Raw genomic sequence first — 20,193 nt, forward strand, 5'->3', positions numbered from 1 at the left:
GCCTCCTTCCAGCAACTCCTGCTGCCAAGCAAGTGCCCAGTGTCTTGTTCTGCTTTCCTTTGGTCCCCATCCGCTAGGCCAAGAGGGGGGGTCTTCATTGCTGTCATCTTCACTGCTGGATTCCTAGCGTGGCAGAGCTAGTGGATCACCACTGTTTATATGCTTGTGGACACTCTGAACAAACTAAAAAAAGTTGTGCGATGGGATTTGTCCTTGCAGACGTTTATTGTCATTTTCACTTTTTGAAACTCTTAAATAATGGTACAGTGGTACCTTGGGCTACATATGCTTCAGGTTACAGACTCCACTAACCCAGAAATAGTACCTCGGGTTAAGAACTTTGCTTCAGGATGAGAACAGAAATTGTGCGGCAGCAGCGTGGTAGCAGCGGGAGGCCCCATTAGCTAAAGTGGTGCTTCAGGTTATGAACAGTTTCAGGTTAAGAACGGACCTCCGGAACGAATTAAGTAGTTAACCTGAGGTACCACTGTAGTTTTAAAGTTTTATCCCTTTTTCTAAACCGTTCCGAGGTTTTTCCACAATCAGAGGGTGTGTGGGTTTCGAGAAATAATTAAATAAATCAGCCTGGTTGCATTTCAGTGGTGCAACTTTATTTTATTTTGCTATATGTATATTTTATTGTATCCATAAGCAGAACATTAACATAGCAACAAGGAAAGTACAGCAGTGTGTTTGTCACGCAGGGCTGGATGGATGGAGCCAACACTTCACTTCCACACCAAAAGAACCTTGGAGCTGTGCCACTTAGCCCAGCACGTCCTTGGCTGCTTTTGTTAAAATACACTGCAAATAGAAGCCACGTATCAATAAAATTATCACACTGCATCACTTCCTTGGAAAGCTCACCATGATGCTTCAGCTGCTCTGATAACGTTAATTCCCACACTCTTAGCTAGGGAATAAATCCTGTGCATAATTTCAAGTGACCAGCCACTTACGGTACATTTGAGCCATCATTAATAAAGGCCCAGCTATTTTTAAAACTTAGATACCCCATTGTATCATAGACTTTTTATGCTAGCCCATTTAAATGCACCCCCCTCATTTGTATGGTCAGGGAGATTCCCAAAAATCCCCTTCCAGAATAGACTTTGCTCTTGTGGTATGAACACACCAGATACAACATACCACATAATTTGGGACTTCCTCTCTTCAGCACCCTTTGGAGAGACCTACAGGCGACTCCTTTGAAGCTTAAAGTATCTGTAATCCAATATTTTTGGAGGGATAATATTTCTGAAACTACTGAAATTGTTCAAGGATATTTTCAAAGTCAAATTTAAAACTACTTATTTTTACTTATTGGTGGCTATTGTTTTATATATTTCATATGTCTGGATTACCAGTGTTTTATCAATTTTTAATGCTTTTGTTGTCTAAATTGTGCCAATAAAGGCTGAATGAATTAATTAATAAAGGCACACTAATTTGTTAAGGAAAACAAGCATGTAAACCTGTATCAATTGAGGGAAGGGCAAGAGTGATGTTTAGACTTATTAGCTGAGCAACCATATCTAAGATCTATGCAAAAAAAACCCCAACCCCACAGAAATCATGTGCAATTTAAACTGAGCCCCATATCTTCAACCTCCCTGCTGAGAAAGCCACCGTGAAGCTGGCAAGGCCAGGAAACCCATGGAACCCAAGACAGAGGGAAACATGGCGAGGGAGCCTTCATTCCATTCCACTACAATCTCGCTGGGTAGAGAAGGAAGGTCCCAGTTTGGGAACGGGGAGAAGTGAGCAGCCTGGATGAGGGGACAGGCCAGGACAAGGGGCTTGGGGACTGTCTCCCCCACAATCTTCTGGCTGCCATGCGACCAAGACCCCGGAGAGCCGAAGCCGCAAAGCAGGCGGGGAAGTCCTTGGGGCCGAGTCAAGTCATCCAGGCCTGATGGCCAACTGGGGTCATGTGACCCTGTCATGTGACTTGGCAGCCATTTTCTCACTCTGGCATGGGACTCCTTCCCCTTCGAAGTGGCAGCCATTTTCTCTCTGTGTCCTCAGGAAGATGTCAGTCAGTCAGTCACCTCGGTTCTGAGCAGGATGGAATCTCAGTCAGACTCTTTGGAAGCAGGTTGTTTAGGAAGAAGTTGATTTCAACTCAGCAAAGCTCTTCTTCTCTAAAACTCTGCCTTGTGAATTTACGCTGCGTGTCAGGAAGGAAAGTCGTGAGGCTCAGTTGAGCCAAAGAGATAAAACAAGAGGGCATGGTGTTATGCAATGTGATTGTAAAACAAATAAAAATCATATATATATATATATATATATATATATATATATATATATGACATGAAAACCTGCCTTCTGGGGTATCCAAGAGCCCATCTAGAGTCCTTACATGGGTTCCCTATTGGTAGAGAAAAGAACAGAGGCCAAGCAGAGAATATTGAGAAGCAAAGCAGCTGGTAAGCCTGATCTTGATTGATCTGTTGCAACAGGAAAGGAGGCGGACCCCGAACCAAGGGGACAGGAGGCAGAGCCAGAACCAAGGGGAAAGGAGGCGGACCCCGAACCAAGGGGTGCCCGCCCTTATAGAGACATTTTTAATTCCCTCCCTGGAGCGCAAGACCACCCCCAGATACATCATACCTACAGCACAGATACAGTGGTGCCTCGCAAGACGAAAATAATCCGTTCTGTGATTCTCTTCGTCTAATCTGTCAAGGTCGTTTTGAAGTGTGATCCTGTCCTCTGGGGTGTTAGCCACCCCTCCCAGTTTGGTGTCACCTGCAAATTTGATCAGGATGCCCTTGAGTCCATCATCCAAGTCGTTGATAAAGATGTTGAATAAGACCGGGCCCAAGACAGAACCCCGTGGCACCCCACTAGTCACTCTTCTCCAGGATGAAGAGGAACCATTGATGAGCACCCTTTGGGTTCGGTCAGTCAGCCAGTTACAAATCCACTGAGTGGTAGCATAGTCAAGACCGCATTTTACCAGCTTCTTTACAAGAATATCATGGGGCACCTTGTCAAATGCCTTGCTGAAATCAAGGTAGGCTACATCCACTGCGTTCCCTTCATCTACCAGGATTGTAATTCTGTCAAAAAACGAGATCAGGTTAGTCTGACATGTCTTATTTTTCAGAAATCCATGCTGACTGTTGGTGATCACAGCATTCCTTTCTAGGTGCTCACAGACTGTTTGCTTAATGATCTGCTCCAGAATCTTCCCTGGTATTGATGTCAGACTGACTGGGCGGTAATTATTTGGGTCCTCTCTTTTCCCCTTTTTGAAAATAGGGACAACATTTGCCCTCCTCCAGTCTGCCGGGACTTCGCCTGTTCTCCAGGAATTCTCAAAGATGACTGCCAGTGGTTCTGAGATCACATCTGCCAGTTCTTTTAATACAGTGGTACCCCGCAAGACGAACGCCTCGCAAGACGGAAAACCCGCTAGACGAAAGGGTTTTCCGTTTTGGAGGCGCTTCGCAAAACGAATTTCCCTATGGGCTTGCTTCGCAAGACGAAAGCCCATAGGGAAATCTCCGGGGACCTCTTTTAAATGCTAGCGGTGGGGAGCAAAGCCTTCCCCCCCCGGCCTTCAGAAGAGGTCCAGGAAGGCTGGCGGGGGCCGAAAGGCTTTGCTCCCCAGCGCCAGCATTTTAAAAGCAGTCCGGGATAGCAGGGAAGCGCTTCCCGCTATCCCGGACGGCTTTTGAAGGCAGGAGAGGCATGCCGGCAAGTCTCCGCGAAGTCTGCGCTCCGCGAAGCCTGGGCGCGCTAATGTCAGCGCGCGCAGGCTTCGGGATGCGGGCAAGTCTCCGCCAGCAGCGGCAGCGCTGCCGCTGCTGGCGGAGCGCTCCGCGAAGCCTGGGCGCGCTAATGCCAGCGCGCGCAGGCTTCGGGATGCGGGCGAGTCTCCGCCAGCAGCGGCAACGCTGCCGCTGCTGGCGGAGTGCTCCGCGAAGCCTGGGCGCGCTAATGTCAGCGCACGCAGGCTTCGGCAGGCGGGCAAGTCTCCGCCAGCAGCGGCAGCGTTGCCGCTGCTGGCGGAGCGCTCCGCGAAGCCTGGGCGCGCTAATGTCAGCGCGCGCAGGCTTCGGCATGCCGGCAGAGGTCCGCGAAGCCTTGGCCAGACAGCTTTTGAAGGCAGGCGGGGGAGCAAAGACTTTCGCCCCCGCCAGCCTTCAGAAGAGGTCCAGGACCTCTTCTGAAGGCTGGCGGGGGGCAAAAGTCTTTGTCCCCCCTGCCTGCCTTCCCAGGGGCTTTTAAATCGCCCTGGACAGCGGAGAAGTCCTCCGCTGTCCCGGGGCGATTTTAAAATGCCGCCCGCCAGCATTTTAAGATCGCCCCGGACAGCGGAGAAGCCCTCCGCTGTCCCGGGGTTTTTTAAAATGCTGGGGGTGGGAAGAAAAGCCCTTGTCCCCCCCCCCAGCCTTCAGAAGAGGTCGGGGGACAGACTGTCCCCGGACCTGATCTGAAGGCGGTTTCCCTAGGAACGCATTAATTGATTTTCAATGCATTCCTATGGGAAACCGTGCATCGCAAGACGAAAAACTCGCAAGAAGAAGAAACTTGCGGAACGAATTAATTTCGTCTTGCGAGGCACCACTGTACTCTTGGATGCAGTTCATCTGGCCCTGGAGACTTGAATACATCTAAACTAGCCAAGTATTCTTGTACTATCTCCTTAGTTATTCTGGGCTGTGTTTCCTCTGCTGAATCATTTGCTCCAAATTCTTCAGGTCGGGCATTGTTTTCTTTATCGGAGAAGACTGAGGCAAAGAAGGCATTGAGGAGTTCAGCCCTTTCTGTGTCCCCTGTTTGCATTTCACCATCTTCTCCTCTGAGTGACCCCACTGTTTCTTTGTTCTTCCTTTTGCTACGGACATACCCATAAAAGCCTTTTTTGTTGCTTTTAACCTCTCTAGCAAGCCTGAGTTCATTCTGTGCTTTAGCTTTTCTGACTTTGTGTCTACACATGCTGGCTATTTGTTTGAATTCCTCTTTGGTGGTTTCCCCCCTTTTCCATTTTTTGTACACATCCTTTTTTAATCTTAACTCAGTTAAAAGTTCTTTAGATAGCCACCCTGGCTTCTTTAGGCACCTTCCATGTTTCTGTCTCATTGGTATTGCCTGACATTGTGCTTTTACTATCTCCCTCTTAACAAACTCCCAGCCATCATGAACTCCCTTTCCTTTTAGTATTACTGTCCATGGGATGTCACCCAGCACTTCCCTAAGTTTTATGAAGTCGGCTTTCTTAAAGTCAAGAAATTGAGTCCTAGTATGCTTGGCTGCTCCTTTCCGCTGTATAGTAAACTTCAGAAGAGCATGATCACTTGTGCCTAATGATCCTTCTACCCCACTAACCAGGTCATCAACATTGGTTAGGCCTGTTGTTAATGTTCACTCTCCTTGGGCGATACCTGCAAGAAAAGTAGGACGGATTTTCATCAGGGTGGGAGGCTGGGAGAAGAGGGGGGCACCCAGGTGAGAGCTGGGGGAGTCTGCTTTTCTATGTGTGGATAAATGATAAGATATGCACTATATAAATGTGATAAAGGGTCTTTTTAGTTACCCTTATTCTAATCTTTCCCCTCTTTTTCTTTTCTATATAATTGTGTTTTGCATTTTCTTATAAATGAGCTTGAATTTTATTGTTTAATGTGTAAAAAAACCACCTTTCATAAAACTGTTATAGTTTTATGCTTGGCAGGGGGTTGGACTCGATGGCCCTTGTGGTCTCTTCCAACTCTATGATTCTATGATTCTATGATTCTATGAAACATGGGCAATGCCCTTCCATATTTTCAGACAGGAACTGCTCCTGGAAGGTGAACCTGAGACCTTCTGCATGCAAAGTAGGCACTCAGATATTGAACTATGGACCTTTCCATTAGAAAGCAAAGTTGTGATTCTAGTCCCTTTGATTTGAATGAATCGTTTTATAGGCTTGCCAGGAGAGTGGTCCATCCAGGCTGGTATGGCCTATAGCGAATTTCCATGGTTCCAGAAAACATGTTTATCATTTCTTCCTAAGATGGTGCAAAAAGAACTTGCAGCATGAATTATCTTCTCTTCCCTGAAATTATCGCAATAACAGTCATTCCTGTTGAACCTCTGGAGGCTTACAACCATCGAGTCAATAATAAAGCAAAATACAGGACAAAACCATCTTGTGATAATAAGAAAAATGATCATGTTGAGCTACTCCATTTTATGCCTGACTATTGATCTCTCTGACCTAAACCCCCAGCTGAAATTGGTAGTTTTCAAATCAGGTTCTGCAAAGGTGCAATTGTTGTTTCAAGGGGAATATAATATCTCTCTGAGCTGCGGATGATTCGGTTGCTGCTTTTGTCCTGGCTCCTGCCTCAAGGCAGCTGCTTGATGAAAGGGACAGAGACACGATCCATGAAGCCCTTTCAACTCTACGAACACTTCCATAGGGAGGGAGATCTCATTGTGGGTGGGAATTTACCCCTGTTCAGGGCTGTGGTCAAAGACCCATCCTTTAAAGAGTATTCCAAAGAACAGGACCATCCTGATTTAAAGTAAGTATTCAGACAGGTAGGGCTCTGAGTTGGAAACTGGGTTGCTTTCCCTGCCCCCCCCAACTGAAATGCTGTTCATCTTTCTTGTGCTAGGGCAGGAGTGGGGTGGGATCTGCTGGGGAGGTTGAAAGGAGTAAAATATCTCTACAGCAATTTGCTGTATAGTCTCCCTCTCAATGTCACCATTTCATTTAGTAAGAAATCACTGCTTTGCATCCAATTGCTTCCTTATTGTTCAACATCACTGTTAATTTTGTGAGATTCAAATGTTTCTCTCTCTTCCCAGTTAAACCCATTTCCATGATTTTCTGGGTTTCCAATATATTATTATTATTATTATTATTATTATTATTATTATTATTATTATTATTATTATTATTATTATATTTATACCCTGCCCAACTAGTTGGGATGCCCCAGCCACTCTGGGAGGCTTCCAACATACAGTGGTACCTCTGGATGCGAACGGAATCCGTTCCAGAGCCCCATTCGCATCCAGAAGCGAACGCAACCCGCGTCTACGTGTGCGCGGGTCGTGATTTGCCACTTCTGCACATGCGCATGACGTCATTTTGGCCATCTGCGCATGCGCGAGCAGCAAAACCCGGAAGTAACGCGCTCCGTCACTTCCAGGTCGCTGTAGCGCGCAACCCGCAAATACTTATCCCGAAGCTACTTCAACCCAAGGTATGACTGTATATCAAAACATAATATAACATCAAACATTGAAAACTTCCTGATACAGGGCTCAACTTTCCTATTGTTCCACCCATAACCATTTTACTCGCATCGCAGGCTTGTCCCCAAAAACTACCAGTACATCCTGGCCTTGCAGTTTGCTATCAAAGAGATCAACGAGGACCGGACTCTCCTCCCCAATGTCACTCTGGGTTTCCGTATCTACACAGAATGCAATTTTGCAAGCAAGACCATGGAGGCCACGCTGTCTCTGCTTTCCACGCGGAGACAAATGGTGCCTAACTACAAGTGCGACAGTCGGGACCAGCTGCTGTCCGTCATTGGAAGCCTAGACGCCACGACTTCAAGACAGATGGCATCCATCCTGGGCTCCTTCAAGATCCCGCAGGTGAGGAGAGCCACTTGCAGAAGCTATCAATATACAAAAACCCATTCTCTGTAAACTGCTTCTGTTATAATGCCTGGATAGCTCAGCTGTTTAGAGCCTGGTGCTGGGAACGCCAAGGCTGCAGGTTTGATCCCTGCATGGGGCAGCTGCATATTCCTGCCTTGCAGAGGGTTGGACTGGATGATCCTCAGGGGTCCCTTCCAACTCCACGATTCTGTGACTGTGATGGTTAGTGATCAGTTTGGTCTTTTGCCTTCAAGTGCCTCATTAAGCTGTTGACAATGAATCATGATCAGATATGGTGCGATTGATCCTAATGCCCACTTACCCATTCCCTCTTATCTCATTTTTAATCCATTTTTATCCCTTAGTTTCTTTCTCCAGCCCAATGAATGAATGTCCTGATTATAATCCCATTGCATATTACCGGTGGTATTATTCCACCTCTGTCTGTGAGGGAAGAGTTCTTTTTAGAAAGACAATGAAGAACTCCTGCCCCAAAATTTACTCCCCCCCCCCCATCAATTTATTGTGCATAGCCAAAGGCCTTTACAAGGCTTTCCTCTGAAATCACACAACATACCCTATAAAAGTTTACAGCATAGAAAGTTTACAGCGTAAAATTTTAAAATTTTGTTGTTTAGTCGTGTCCAACTCTTTGTGACCCCCTGGACCAGAGCACGCCAGGCACTTCTGTCTTCCACTGCCTCCCGCAGTTTGGTCAGACTCAGGTTGGTAGCTTTGAAGACACTATCCAACCATCTCGTCCTCTGTCGTCCCCTTCTCCTTGTGCCCTCCATCTTTCCCAACATCAGGGTATTTTCCAGGGAGTCTTCCTCTTCTCATGAGGTGGCCAAAGTATTGGAGCCTCAGCTTCACGATCTGCCCTTCCAGTGAGCACTCAGGGCTGATTTCCTTAAGAATGGAGAGGTTTGATCTTCTTGCAGTCCATGGGACTCTCAAAAGTCTCCTCCACCACCATAATTCAAAAGCATCAATTCTTCGGCTTCTTTATGGTCCAGCTCTCACTTCCATACATCACTACTGGGAAAACCATAGCTTTTACTATACAGACCTTTGTTGGCAAAGTGATGTCTCTGCTTTTTAAGATGCTGTCTAGGTTGTCATTGCTTTCCTCCCAAGAAGCAGGCGTCTCTTAATTTCGTGGCTGCTGTCACCATCTGCAGTGATCATGGAGCCCAAGAAAGTAAAATCTCTCGAGTGCTAAAATGTTGAGGTTATAGAAAAAAGGGGATTACAGCTGTAAAAGATTAAGTAAAAGAAAAGAACAAGGGAAAATTAGATAAACTTAAGGGGGAGGATTTGCTGAAACAAATTTGGAAATTGGGATGTAGAAAGGGGAGGTATGGGGAAGTCAGTGAAGTAAGGTTTAAGAAAAAAGGATATGAAATTATACATGTTTGTTTATGTGTTTGTTTGTTTGTATTGTGTATTGTTTGTGTCTATATAAATTGTGAAAAACCCATTAAAAAAATTTATTTAAAAAAAAAGAAAGTAAAATCTCTCACTGCCTCCATTTCTTCCCCTTCTATTTGCCAGGAGGTGATAGGACCAGTGGCCATGATCTTCGTTTTTTTGATGTTGAGCTTCAGACCATATTTTGCGCTCTCCTCTTTCACCCTCAATAAAAGGTTCTTTAATTCCTCCTCACTTTCTGCCATCAAGGTTGTATCATCTGCATATCTTAGGTTGCTGATAGGTTCCAGCAATCTTAATTCCGGTTTGGGATTCATCCAGCCCAGCCTTTCGCATGATGAATTCTGCATATAAGTTAAATAACCAGGGAGACAAAATACAGCCTTGTCGTACTCCTTTCCCAATTTTGAACCAATCAGTTGTTCCATATTCAGTTCTAACTGTAGCTTCTTGTCCCACATAGAGATTTCTCAGGAGACAGATGAGGTGATCAGGCACTCGCATTTCTTTAAGAACTTGCCATAGTTTGCTGTGGTCAACACAGTCAAACGCTTTTGCATAGTCAATGAAGCAGAAGTAGATGTCTTTCTGGAACTCTCTAGCTTTCTCCATAATCCAGCGCATGTTTGCAATTTGGTCTCTGGTTCCTCTGCCTCTTCTAAATCCAGCTTGCACTTCTGGGAGTTCTCGATCCACATACTGCTTGAGCTTTCCTTGTAGAATTTTAAGCATAACCTTCCTAGCGTGTGAAATGAGTGCAATTGTGCGGTAGTTGGAGCATTCTTCGGCACTGCCCTTCTTTGGGATTGGGATGTAGACTGATCTTCTCCAATCCTCTGGCCACTGCTGAGTTTTCCAAACTTGCTGGCATATTGAGTGTAGCACCTTAACAGCATCATCTTTTAAAGTTTTAAATAGTTCAGCTGGAATACCATCACTTCCACTGGCCTTGTTATTTGCAGTACTTTCTAAGGCCCATTTGACTTCACTCTCCAGGATGTCTGGCTCAAGGTCAGCAACCACACTACTTGGGGTGTACGAGACATCCATATCTTTCTGGTATAATTCCTCTGTGTATTCCTGCCACCTCTTCTTGATGTCTTCTGCTTCTGTTAGGTCCTTACCACTTTTGTCCTTTATTATGGTAATCTTTGTACGAAATGTTCCTTTCATATCTCCAATTTTCTTGAACAGATCTCTGGTTTTTCCCATTCTATTGTTTTCCTCTATTTCTTTGCATTGCTCGTTTAAGAAGGCCTTCTTTTCTCTTGCTATTTTTTGGAATTCTGCATTCAATTTCCTGTATCTTTCTCTATCTCCCTCGCATTTTGCTTGCCTTCTTTCCCCCGCTATTTGTAAGGCCTCGTTGGACAGCCACTTTGCTTTCTTGCATTTCCTTTTTACTGGGATGGTTTTAGTTGCTGCCTCCTGTATAATGTTGCGAGCCTCCATCCATAGTTCTTCAGGCACTCTGTCCAGCAAATCTAAATCCTTAAACCTGTTCCTCACTTCCACTGTGTATTCATAAGGGATTTGATTTAGATTGTATCTTACCGGCCCAGTGGTTTTTCCTACTTTCTTCAGTTTAAGCTTGAATTTTGCTATAAGAAGCTGATGATCTGAGCCACAGTCAGCTCCAGGTCTTGTTTTTGCTGACTGTATAGAGCTTCTCCATCTTTGGCTGCAGAGAATATAATCAATCTGATTTCGATGCTGCCCATCTGGTGATGTCCATATGTAGAGTCGTCTTTTGTGTTGTTGGAAAAGCGTGTTTGTGATGACCAGCTTGTTCTCTTGACAGAACTCTATTAGCCTTTGCCCTGCTTCGTTTTGCTCTCCAAGGCCAAACTTGCCAGTTGTTCCTTTTATCTCTTGACTCCCTACTTTAGCATTCCAATCCCCTATAATGAGAAGAACATCCTTCTTTGGTGTCACTTCAATAAGGTGTTGTAAGTCTTCATAGAATTGGTCAATTTCAGTTTCTTCAGCACCAGTAGTTGGTGCATAAACTTGGATTACTGTTATGTTAAAAGGTCTGCCTTGGATTCGTATTGAGATCATTCCATCATTTTTGAGATTGCATCCCAGTACAGCTCTCGCCACTCTTTTGTTGACTATGTGGGCCACTCCATTTCTTTTGCGGGTTTCTTGCCCACAGTAGTAAATATGATGGTCATCCGAACTGAATTCGCCCATTCCCGTCCATTTTAGCTCATTTATGCCCAGGATGTCAATATTTATTCTTGCCATCTCATTTTTGACCACATCCAACTTACTCAGGTTCATGGCTCTTACATTCCAGGTTCCTATGCAATATTTTTCTTTACAGCATTGGACTTTCCTTTCGCTTCCAGGCATATCCGCAACTGAGCGTCCTTTCGGCTTTAGCCCAGCCGCTTCATCAGCTCTGGATCTACTTGTACTTGTCCTCCGCTCTTCCTCAGTAGCATGTTGGACGCCTTCCGACCTGAGGGGCTCATCTTCCAGCGTCATAACTTTTATATGCCTGTTGTCTTTGTCCATGGAGTTTTCTTGGCAAGGATACTGGAGTGGCTTGCCGGTTCCTGCTCCAGGTGGATCACGTTTGGTCAAAACTCTCCACTATGAACTGTCCGTCTTGGGTGGCCCTGCAAGGCATAGCTCATAGCTTCTCTGAGTTATTCAAGCCCCTTCGCCACGGCAAGGCAGTGATCCATGAAGTGATTTTAAAATTAGAGAGCATTAATATATCTTGGACAGAGCTTTTAGCTACCAGAGCAAATTTGGCTACAGTTGACAAAATTTACTCACCTGTTGCAGTTTCCTAAACTACCATGTTGACCCAGATAATAGTTTCATTCAAACTTTAGACACATGAAGGAGGGGGAAATGACAGAGTGAAAAATATTGAAGCATTATGTTCAATAAAAATTATATTGGGGAGGGGGTATAATTGCATTATGCAAAGTCCAGGGAATCCAGAGTCCTGCATTCTCAAAAGGACAACCTTCAGTCGATGCTGAAAGTGAATTTTGGGAGACAGTCTGAACTTTAAAGATGGCATTTTGCTCAGGCTTCATTGGAAACTGCAAGTAACTCTTTGAAAGCTTTGTTTTTATGATGAACTTCTTATAGATCTTCCGTGGATGACTTAAAAAAATATTACAGCCAAATGAAATTGTGGGGAGCATTTGAGATAAAAGCAGCAGAAATGACAAAATAATTGCAATAGGGATGCTTGTAATGTTTACTGTTTTTATATATGTTGGAAGCTGCCCAGTCAGATGGGGGAAGAAGAAGAATGAGAAGGAGGAGGAGGAGGAGGAGGAGGAGGAGGAGGAGGAGGAGGAGAAGAAGAAGAAGAAGAAGAAGAAGAAGAAGAAGAAGAAGAAGAAACTTTTTGTAATAGATAAAGATTGAATGCAGTAGAAAAGGTTTGAGTAAAGACACTGTGGAGGTGCTGCTTCTGGTGAAAATGTTCAAAAAATGTAATAAAAATTTGTGTGTATAGTTTTGATGGAGGACGGGGTGGCAGGAACTGAGGGGCCTAGAAGGCATCACGGAACGTTCACATTATGTCTCAAAGGTCACTTTCAAAGCACATTTCTTGCTCTTTTCAGCTGGGTTATGGCTCCTTTAACTCTGACAAGGAAGATGAAATGGTATCCTCGTCTTTTTGCCGCATTGACCCCAACCAAGTCCTCCAGTACCGGGGTTTAGTCCAGTTACTCCTGTACTTCCACTGGAATTGGATTGGACTCCTTTCTCCGGAGGAGAGCAGTGGCGAAAACTTCATCCAGACTCTGACACCCCTCCTCACCCAGAACAATATCTGTGTGGCATTTGCCAGAAGGGTCATTCCAGAAACGGTGGCTTTTCTGCAGCATGGAAAAATATGGATGAAACATGTTTCAGATCTTTTCAAGAGCGACGTCCAGGTGGTGATTGTCTTTTTGGACTCCAACACCTTGCGGAACCTATTGGGTCCCATTTCTGTCATGAAAAAGCTCAACAAGATCTCAGCCAGGAAAGTTTGGGTCCTGACAGCCCAGTGGGATTTCGTCTCTGAGGGGTCCCAGAAGCAATGGAAGGGGCTGAAATCTTTCCATGGGGCCCTTTCCTTCCAAATCCACTCAAAGGAAGTGCCAGGATTTGCCCAGTTTCTCTCAGAGTTACATCCATGCCAACCACAGGCAGATGCCTTTCTCTGTCGCTGGTGGAGAGTTGTGTTTGACTGTGAGTTTCTGGGACCAGGCCTCAGACCTTCACGGAGCAAGAGAAAATGCACAGGAGAGGAAAAACTAGAGGACCTGCCGGCCTTCTTGTTCTCAGTGACCATGACTGGCCACAGTTACAGCATCTACAACGCCGTTCATTCCGTGGCCCACGCATTGCATGACACCATGCGCTCACCGGGAACCAACCGTGCAGTGATGGGAGGTGTCAACCGTCTTCCAAAACTCCAGCCATGGCAGGTAATGTCCTCGCGCTGCCTAGTTTGGTGACTTGATTGGAGCAGCAAGAATGTTGCAGAAGCTGCAACAGAGATGGGGAACCTCAGGTCTAGGGCTTCATGTGACCCATCTGGGTTCTCTTTCTGGTCCTCAGAACTCCTCAGTAGGGCTGGACGAGATTTAGTTTCCAACTTTGGGATATATATATATCACAATGGCTGAAATAAGGGTGGAGCTGCTTTTAAACTTTGTGATATATCACCAGCTAAGCATTGCGATATATTGATATAGACTGTCCTCCTTAATAGTCACCCAGCTTTAAGGTGACGGGGAGAAAGTTGCAGGAAAGGATCATATTGGGGCGTGTGCCCTGTGCTGTGTTTCTTGCTTTCCTTCCCCACAAGGACAAAATATGGCTGCTTCTGATCTTCATCTGGTTTTGCCCTCTCCTCGTCCCCCACCCACCCACCCATGCGCACCCTAATTTTGGGAAAGGCAGGCTGGGGCTGCCATGCGGGGCCCTGCAGAGCAGCGGAGCTGCTTGGGTTCCCATCAATGCATGCGCTCCCACTTACATGAGCACCAAAAATGGTGCCGGAATGGGGAAATCCCAACTTAGTGTAACAGAACCTCTATGTAAGGGAGTTCTACCCGGGAACTGCAGAAATAATGTGGCTGGTTGAGGGAGCAGTGGACTCAAAAAGGTCAGAAACCAGTGGGTCCAAGGGAGCCAGACCAACAACCCCCCCCTCCCCGTTTTCTGAGTGTCTCTTCCATTTCAGATTCTTGCCGCTTTGAGGAAGACTCGGTTTAACAACAGCGCTGGGGACGAAGTCTCCTTTTCTGAACATGGCAGGAGACCAGCTGGCTTTGATATCCTGCACTGGGCCTTCTTCCCCAATGACTCTTGTGCTGTTGTGGAAGTTGGAGGTCTGGATCCTCAGGCTCCGCCAGGCGAGGCCTTCAGCATCAACCCAGACACCATTGTGTGGGATTCCCAGGTGGGGCAAAATGAGGGCATAAGGCCAAGGCCAGCACAAGAGTTGGCTCCCATCTCTCCGCAGCCATCACTACCTGCCCTTTCTTTCATGGTGGGATCAGTGGGCCCCACATCTGCACACTGCATTGTGGGGGTGCTGTTCCCCAGACCAGATCAAACCACAGTCTCATTTGGTCTTGAAATGTGGACTACATTTGACAAACTTGATCTGAGTTCATTTTTGCAACATTTAAAGAAACTGCAAAGTTCTGAAATGGATCTGGCACTCCCAAGCTGGTTGTCTCTCTCCATCAATAGGGAATCTCCCGTCACCTCTTCCAAGTCCTGTTTAGTTTTTGGGGTTTCTTAAAATCTATTTAATCAAAGCAAAGTGGTCTTCGTCCACAATGTCCCCCTAAATGATTCATTTATTCTGTGAGCCTCAGTTTTTGTGGTTCCCTATAACCTGCAGAGGTATGGAAGAGATTTGGACCACTCAAGTAGATAAATCCCTCCAAGTCCTTTTTCACTGCAAGACAAGCATTGACCTTGTGCAGCAAAACTCAGCAATTTCGCTCTTCTCTTTCAGAAGATCCCCTTTGCCAGGTGTGTGAAGAGATGTCCTCCGGGGCAGAGCAGAAGAGTCCCAGAGGAGAAGCCGCTTTGCTGCTATGAATGCATTTCTTGCCCAGAAGGGACCTTTTCTAACCAGACAGGTATGTCAAATCTAGAAACCCCTATTGAGGTGCAGAAGTTGTTAGGAGAAGCGTGGCTTGTGGAGAGAGAGAGAAATCCTGGATGAGGAGAAGTGGAAAAACCCCCTGCAACTTGGATTTGGGTTTATGATTTTACCTGTTCACAAAGATGTCGTGGATTTTGGGCAAAAGATTCCTACATTGCAGAGGTTTGACTAGATGGCTCTTGGGGTCCCTTCCAACTCTAAAGTATGACTCTAGGATTCATCAGAATAGTTATCAATAGTTTAATAAGTTCTAAACCACTGATAATTATGAGAAACTGTTCCATATTTTCATAGCCTCTGTTTTCATAAACATATACATTTTAAAAGTGTATTAAAATGGGGTGGTGGGTATTGGGTTGTTCTTGTTTTTATTTTGATTATGTATTTTGTGTTTTTATATTGTGATTTTATCCTGTGAACCGCCCTAGGACCTGCGGGTATAGGGTGGTATACAAATTATTATTATTATTATTATTATTATTATTATTATTATTATTATTAGTGAAGGTGATGATGAGCCCAGATTAAGCACTTCACATCAAGACATGTTTCCGTAGCTGTGGTTAAAGACTCAGCTAATTGGGGTTTTAATCTGACCCTGTGATCCAAAACAGAATTGTCTAACTCCCCCCCCCCCCCCAAGTGTGTCAGGGATCGTGCTGAGGAGGGCTGCACTAAAGAGAAATGGTGGGAGCCTCCCACCTCAGCTCCTGATCAGGATCCTGAATCTTCCCAGGAGCAGGGAAGTAGTATAGATTTGGAACAGCGGTTTGCAGAGGGACATAGTTCAGAAGGCAGAAGCTGGGAAATACTGAATGGGGAACAGCTACTAGAAGAAGCACTGGGAGAGAGAGAGAGTTAACAGATTCGCTGTCTCTGGAAAGCATCCATCCGCGCAGCCCAAGGTCAAGAAGAGCTGAAAAGGAGGCAGCACAGAAAGCACAGTGGTTACGAGATCAGGTGACTAGGGAGGAAGTGGGTGGGATTCTTAACTGGGAGCACCTCCATCCCTAGGAAATGGATTCTTTGTTCTCTCGCTGTGATCATTAAAGTTTCTAACTGGTAAGAAGACTCCTTTTCCTTTGTTCTGCTTATCTACTGCCAAAGAGGGGAGGAAGCCAATTCCCTGATGCCTGACAGAGCGGCAACCACAGTCGAAAACACAAATGGCACATGTGATATATTTCAACAGTGTTTCCTTATGCCAGATGCCACTCAGTGTACCAGCTGCCCTGAAGACCAATGCCCAAACCAGGACGGTGACCAGTGCCTGCTGAAGAAGATCAATTTCCTTCCATACCGAGAGACTGGGGGTCTTCTTTTAGCTTCCCTTGCCCTCTTCCTCTCTCTGATCACACTTCTCATGCTGGCGACCTTCATCAAACAACGGGACACACCAATCGTCAAAGCCAACAACCGCAGCCTCACCTACGTCCTCCTCGTCTCCCTCCTGCTCTGCTTCCTCTGCTCCTTCCTCTTCATCGGTCGACCCAGGAAGGTCACTTGTCTTCTCCGACAAACTACTTTTGGCATCGTCTTCTCTGTTGCCATTTCTTCCGTCCTGGCAAAGACCATCACGGTGGTCCTGGCTTTCATGGCCACCAAGCCGGGAAACATGGCAAGAAAACTGTTGGTGAGACAACCAGCAAATTCTGTTGTTCTGATCTGCCCCCTCATCCAAACTGCTATTTGTGTTGTTTGGCTGGCAACCTCTCCCCCATTTCCAAACCTGGACTTCCATTCCATAGCTGGAGAGATTGTAGTGGAATGTAATGAAGGTTCAACCACCATGTTTTATAATGTCCTGAGTTTCCTGGGTTTCCTGGCCCTCGTCAGCTTCACGGTGGCCTTCCTAGCTAGGAAGCTCCCTGATAGTTTTAATGAAGCCAAGTTTATCACCTTCAGCATGTTGGTCTTTTGCAGCGTTTGGGTCTCCTTCGTCCCAACCTACCTGAGCACCAAAGGGAAGATCATGGTGGCTGTGGAGATCTTCTCCATCTTGGCCTCTGGTGCTGGTCTCCTGGCTTGCATCTTTCTCCCCAAATGCTACATTATTCTTCTGAAGCCCAACCTCAACAGCAGAGAACATCTAATGAGGAAAACGGGAATGTAACCCACTTCAATCTTCCATGCCAGTTAAATTTTCACAAAATTGTAGGATTTAAAACTTATAGCAGTCAAGTACAACATTCATACAGTGGACATGTTAGGGGATGTTTTGTCCCACTCGGGAGACTTCCTGTTTCCTGCTGAGCTGGGACAGACTTGCAGAGGGTGCTGTCTGTTGTACTAGCATGGAGGAGCCCACGGCCTCATGTTCTGATCAGTGTGTGTTCTCCATTGCGTATGTTGCTGTGTGTTTGGAGAAGTGACTCCTTAGTCACAGTCACTTGGGACTCACTTCTTTATGGAATAGTTCTAGTTGTTATGTAACCCAAGCCTGCCTTCAGGGATAGGTCTGTTGTTATGTACTGAGTTGAATAGGATCCAAATTGCAGCAGTCTGATTGGTCCTAGAACAATAGGATTCAGAATGCAGCAGTTTGATTGGTCCTAGAACAGTAGGATCCAGAATGCAGCAGTCTGATTGGTCCAAGAACAATGCAGCAGTATGATTGGTTGGCAGGAACCACCCAATCATGCTCCAGATATAAGTGAATCCACAACCTGATTGGCTTACAGTAGAATTCCAGAATTAACCAATAATGTGCAGCCCATTGTGTAAATAATGTATATAAAGCAGATACTTTGAGGGGACTTTTATTCATTCATTCCTCCTCACCACTATGAGCTGAATAAAGAGCATGAAATCACTTTGCGACTCTGAGTATATTTCATCTGTGAACCTGAATGAATCTGAGTAAACTACTTTTATAGTAACATTAATCAGATTCTCATGTCTATTCTTTTTAAGAGGGAGTAGAAGGGATCTCACCAGGAATCTTAAGTAGTGAAGCTCCGACAAGCCAGCAACAAGCTAACCACTGTGTAATTTAAAAAGGGGGATGTTTGGAACTCTGCTAGAATATGGAATTTGCTAGCACAAGTTAGGAAGGATATGATTAAATAATATATCCTCTCCTGCCTCCCTAATCATCCCCACAAAAATGAATCACAGTTTCCTAGTTATCAATACAAACTCTCCCGTCAAATTCTGCACTTGGCAATGAGAGCAGGTTTGGTTACTTTCCAAAAGTCTAAGCAATTCTCTGTATTTCCCCCGAATATCCTTTTTCTCTCAATCAATAAAAACTGTGTAAAAACCAGAGAGAATTGTGCCATTCTATTCAAGTGTTGAAGTTGCTGTGTCTTCTCCCTTCCTCGGAGGTGGGCCATCTGGCATGGACGCTTTGGGGGTTGGGCTGAATGACTCTTGAGGGGCCTTCCCACCCTACAATTCTATGGTTGTCTCTCTCCCCACCATCGCTTTGTCCCCTGGGCAGTGGAGGATGCCCGTCTCTGAAAACCTAGCTGTGCCCCCGTCTCCAATGGAATAATATATTCTGCTCCAGTGCCAGATCCCACAGAGAAAGGCTGGAGGTTGCCAGACCAGAGAGAGTTCCCAGTGAGAGAGTTGCTGCAAGTGAGGTTGGGAGCCAGCAGAGGCCTTTTATCCCTCTGGGTCCAGACTAAGTCCCCCAGACTCTACCCCTGTGGGAAGGGACTTCAGAGTCACCTGAAGATGCTCCTCCATCCCAGAGCCTCCCTTCTGGGGCAATTCCAGGCTGGTGGTGGGTGGTGGGAGGCACCTGGTTCTTCAAACTCAAGAGGTGGTCCAGGCCTTGGCCATATAGGCCCTGCGGCGGGGGTGTGTGTGTGTGTGTCTGGGAAGTTCTTCCGTTTCTGAGAGGTGGCTTGAGCTGCCCCTAGAGCGGCCCTTTTAAGGACAGCTTGCAGGAGCAGTAAGTTAAAAAGTTCAGGGGAGCACATTTCTACCTGATGGAATGCTGGGTACCAAAAATGATTATAACTGTGCAGTGTATTATTTGCATGTGTGCGTTGGCTCAACTTAGCCCTATCGATTCGGATGCTCTCATTGGGTTCTTGTTATTATCTTGTTGGGCTGTGTGTCTATGAAAGAGGAGCCACCCCAGGGTGAAGGCGTCCTGTTATTTGTCCCCGTGTCAGTTTCAGTCTGTTGGTTAGTTTTTGTAGTACAGCTGTTATCCATACGGTTTGGTACCAGTGGTCCATGTTCATTCCAGACCGATCCCTCTAGTTTCCAGTAGGGTTATAACTTTTTTACAACCTGCTGTTCCTGAAGCTTAGTTAGATAAACTATTGCCTAAAAACAAAGGAATGAACTATCATTTCCAAATCTTTTGAAAAAAGGTCACCCCAAAATCCACAAATCATTTTTCGTATATGTAACTGTATAATGTATTTTTTGTACAATACAGGGGGAAATTGAATTTGCAAATTTTCTAATACTTGCACAAAGTGTTATACATTGTACACCCCCTCTTATTGCTTAGAATAAATCAAGGCCTTGGTTTCTGCTTCAAGCACCATAAATTTCCCACATCAGTTTGGTTGCGTGTTGTGCACACAGATGGGATCTGGATGGCTCCCACTTCCCAGGCTTCTCCAAGACAGTTTTAGGTAGTTTCAGACAGCTGTAAAAGTTCCAAACAGTTCCTTGAAGTTTTTACGTGTTCATACTTATGAGTAGTAAGGTTATATATACAGTGATTCCAATTTTTCATTTTGGGGTGACCATTTTTCACAACTGAGAAGAATTAGTCCATTTTTCAGTGTTTCTAAGCAAATGTTCATCCCTTTATGATACAGGAAATCTTTTTTGTTTTTGAAGAAAAAAAGAAAGTCAAAAAGTTATCACTCTAGTGTTCTGCCATGATGCTCCTGGCTGCTGAGAGTAGAGGGCTTGTAAAAACCTCACAGATCCGTAGAAAGGGCTTCGTGATTTGAAAACAGAGACGATGTATGTACTTTTGCAACCCCAGAAAATCTTTAATAAAAACAATTTTTAAA

General features: G+C 45.4%; 1 protein-coding gene across 3 annotated transcripts; it reads left to right on the plus strand.

The window, feature by feature from the left end:
- Positions 1-5,752: 5,752 nt before the first annotated feature.
- On the plus strand, positions 5,753-17,658 carry LOC310697255 (vomeronasal type-2 receptor 26-like). Of its 3 annotated transcripts, none has more exons than XM_083483708.1 (6): positions 5,753-6,524; positions 7,320-7,611; positions 12,648-13,502; positions 14,264-14,482; positions 15,050-15,176; positions 16,411-17,658. In XM_083483708.1, the coding sequence occupies exons 1-6, from the start codon at positions 6,310-6,312 to the stop codon at positions 17,313-17,315; spliced, it is 2,613 nt and encodes an 870-aa protein (XP_083339834.1). In that variant the 5' UTR covers positions 5,753-6,309; the 3' UTR covers positions 17,316-17,658. The 3 variants fall into 3 exon arrangements, with proteins under 3 accessions (XP_083339834.1, XP_083339835.1, XP_083339836.1); XM_083483709.1 differs by having other exon boundaries at positions 15,053-15,176; XM_083483710.1 differs by lacking the exon at positions 14,264-14,482.
- The last annotated feature ends 2,535 nt before the right edge of the window (positions 17,659-20,193 follow it).

Source organism: Podarcis liolepis (genome assembly GCF_965112155.1).
Source record: "Podarcis liolepis genome assembly, chromosome: 18".
In the NCBI taxonomy this organism is placed as follows: domain Eukaryota; kingdom Metazoa; phylum Chordata; class Lepidosauria; order Squamata; family Lacertidae; genus Podarcis; species Podarcis liolepis.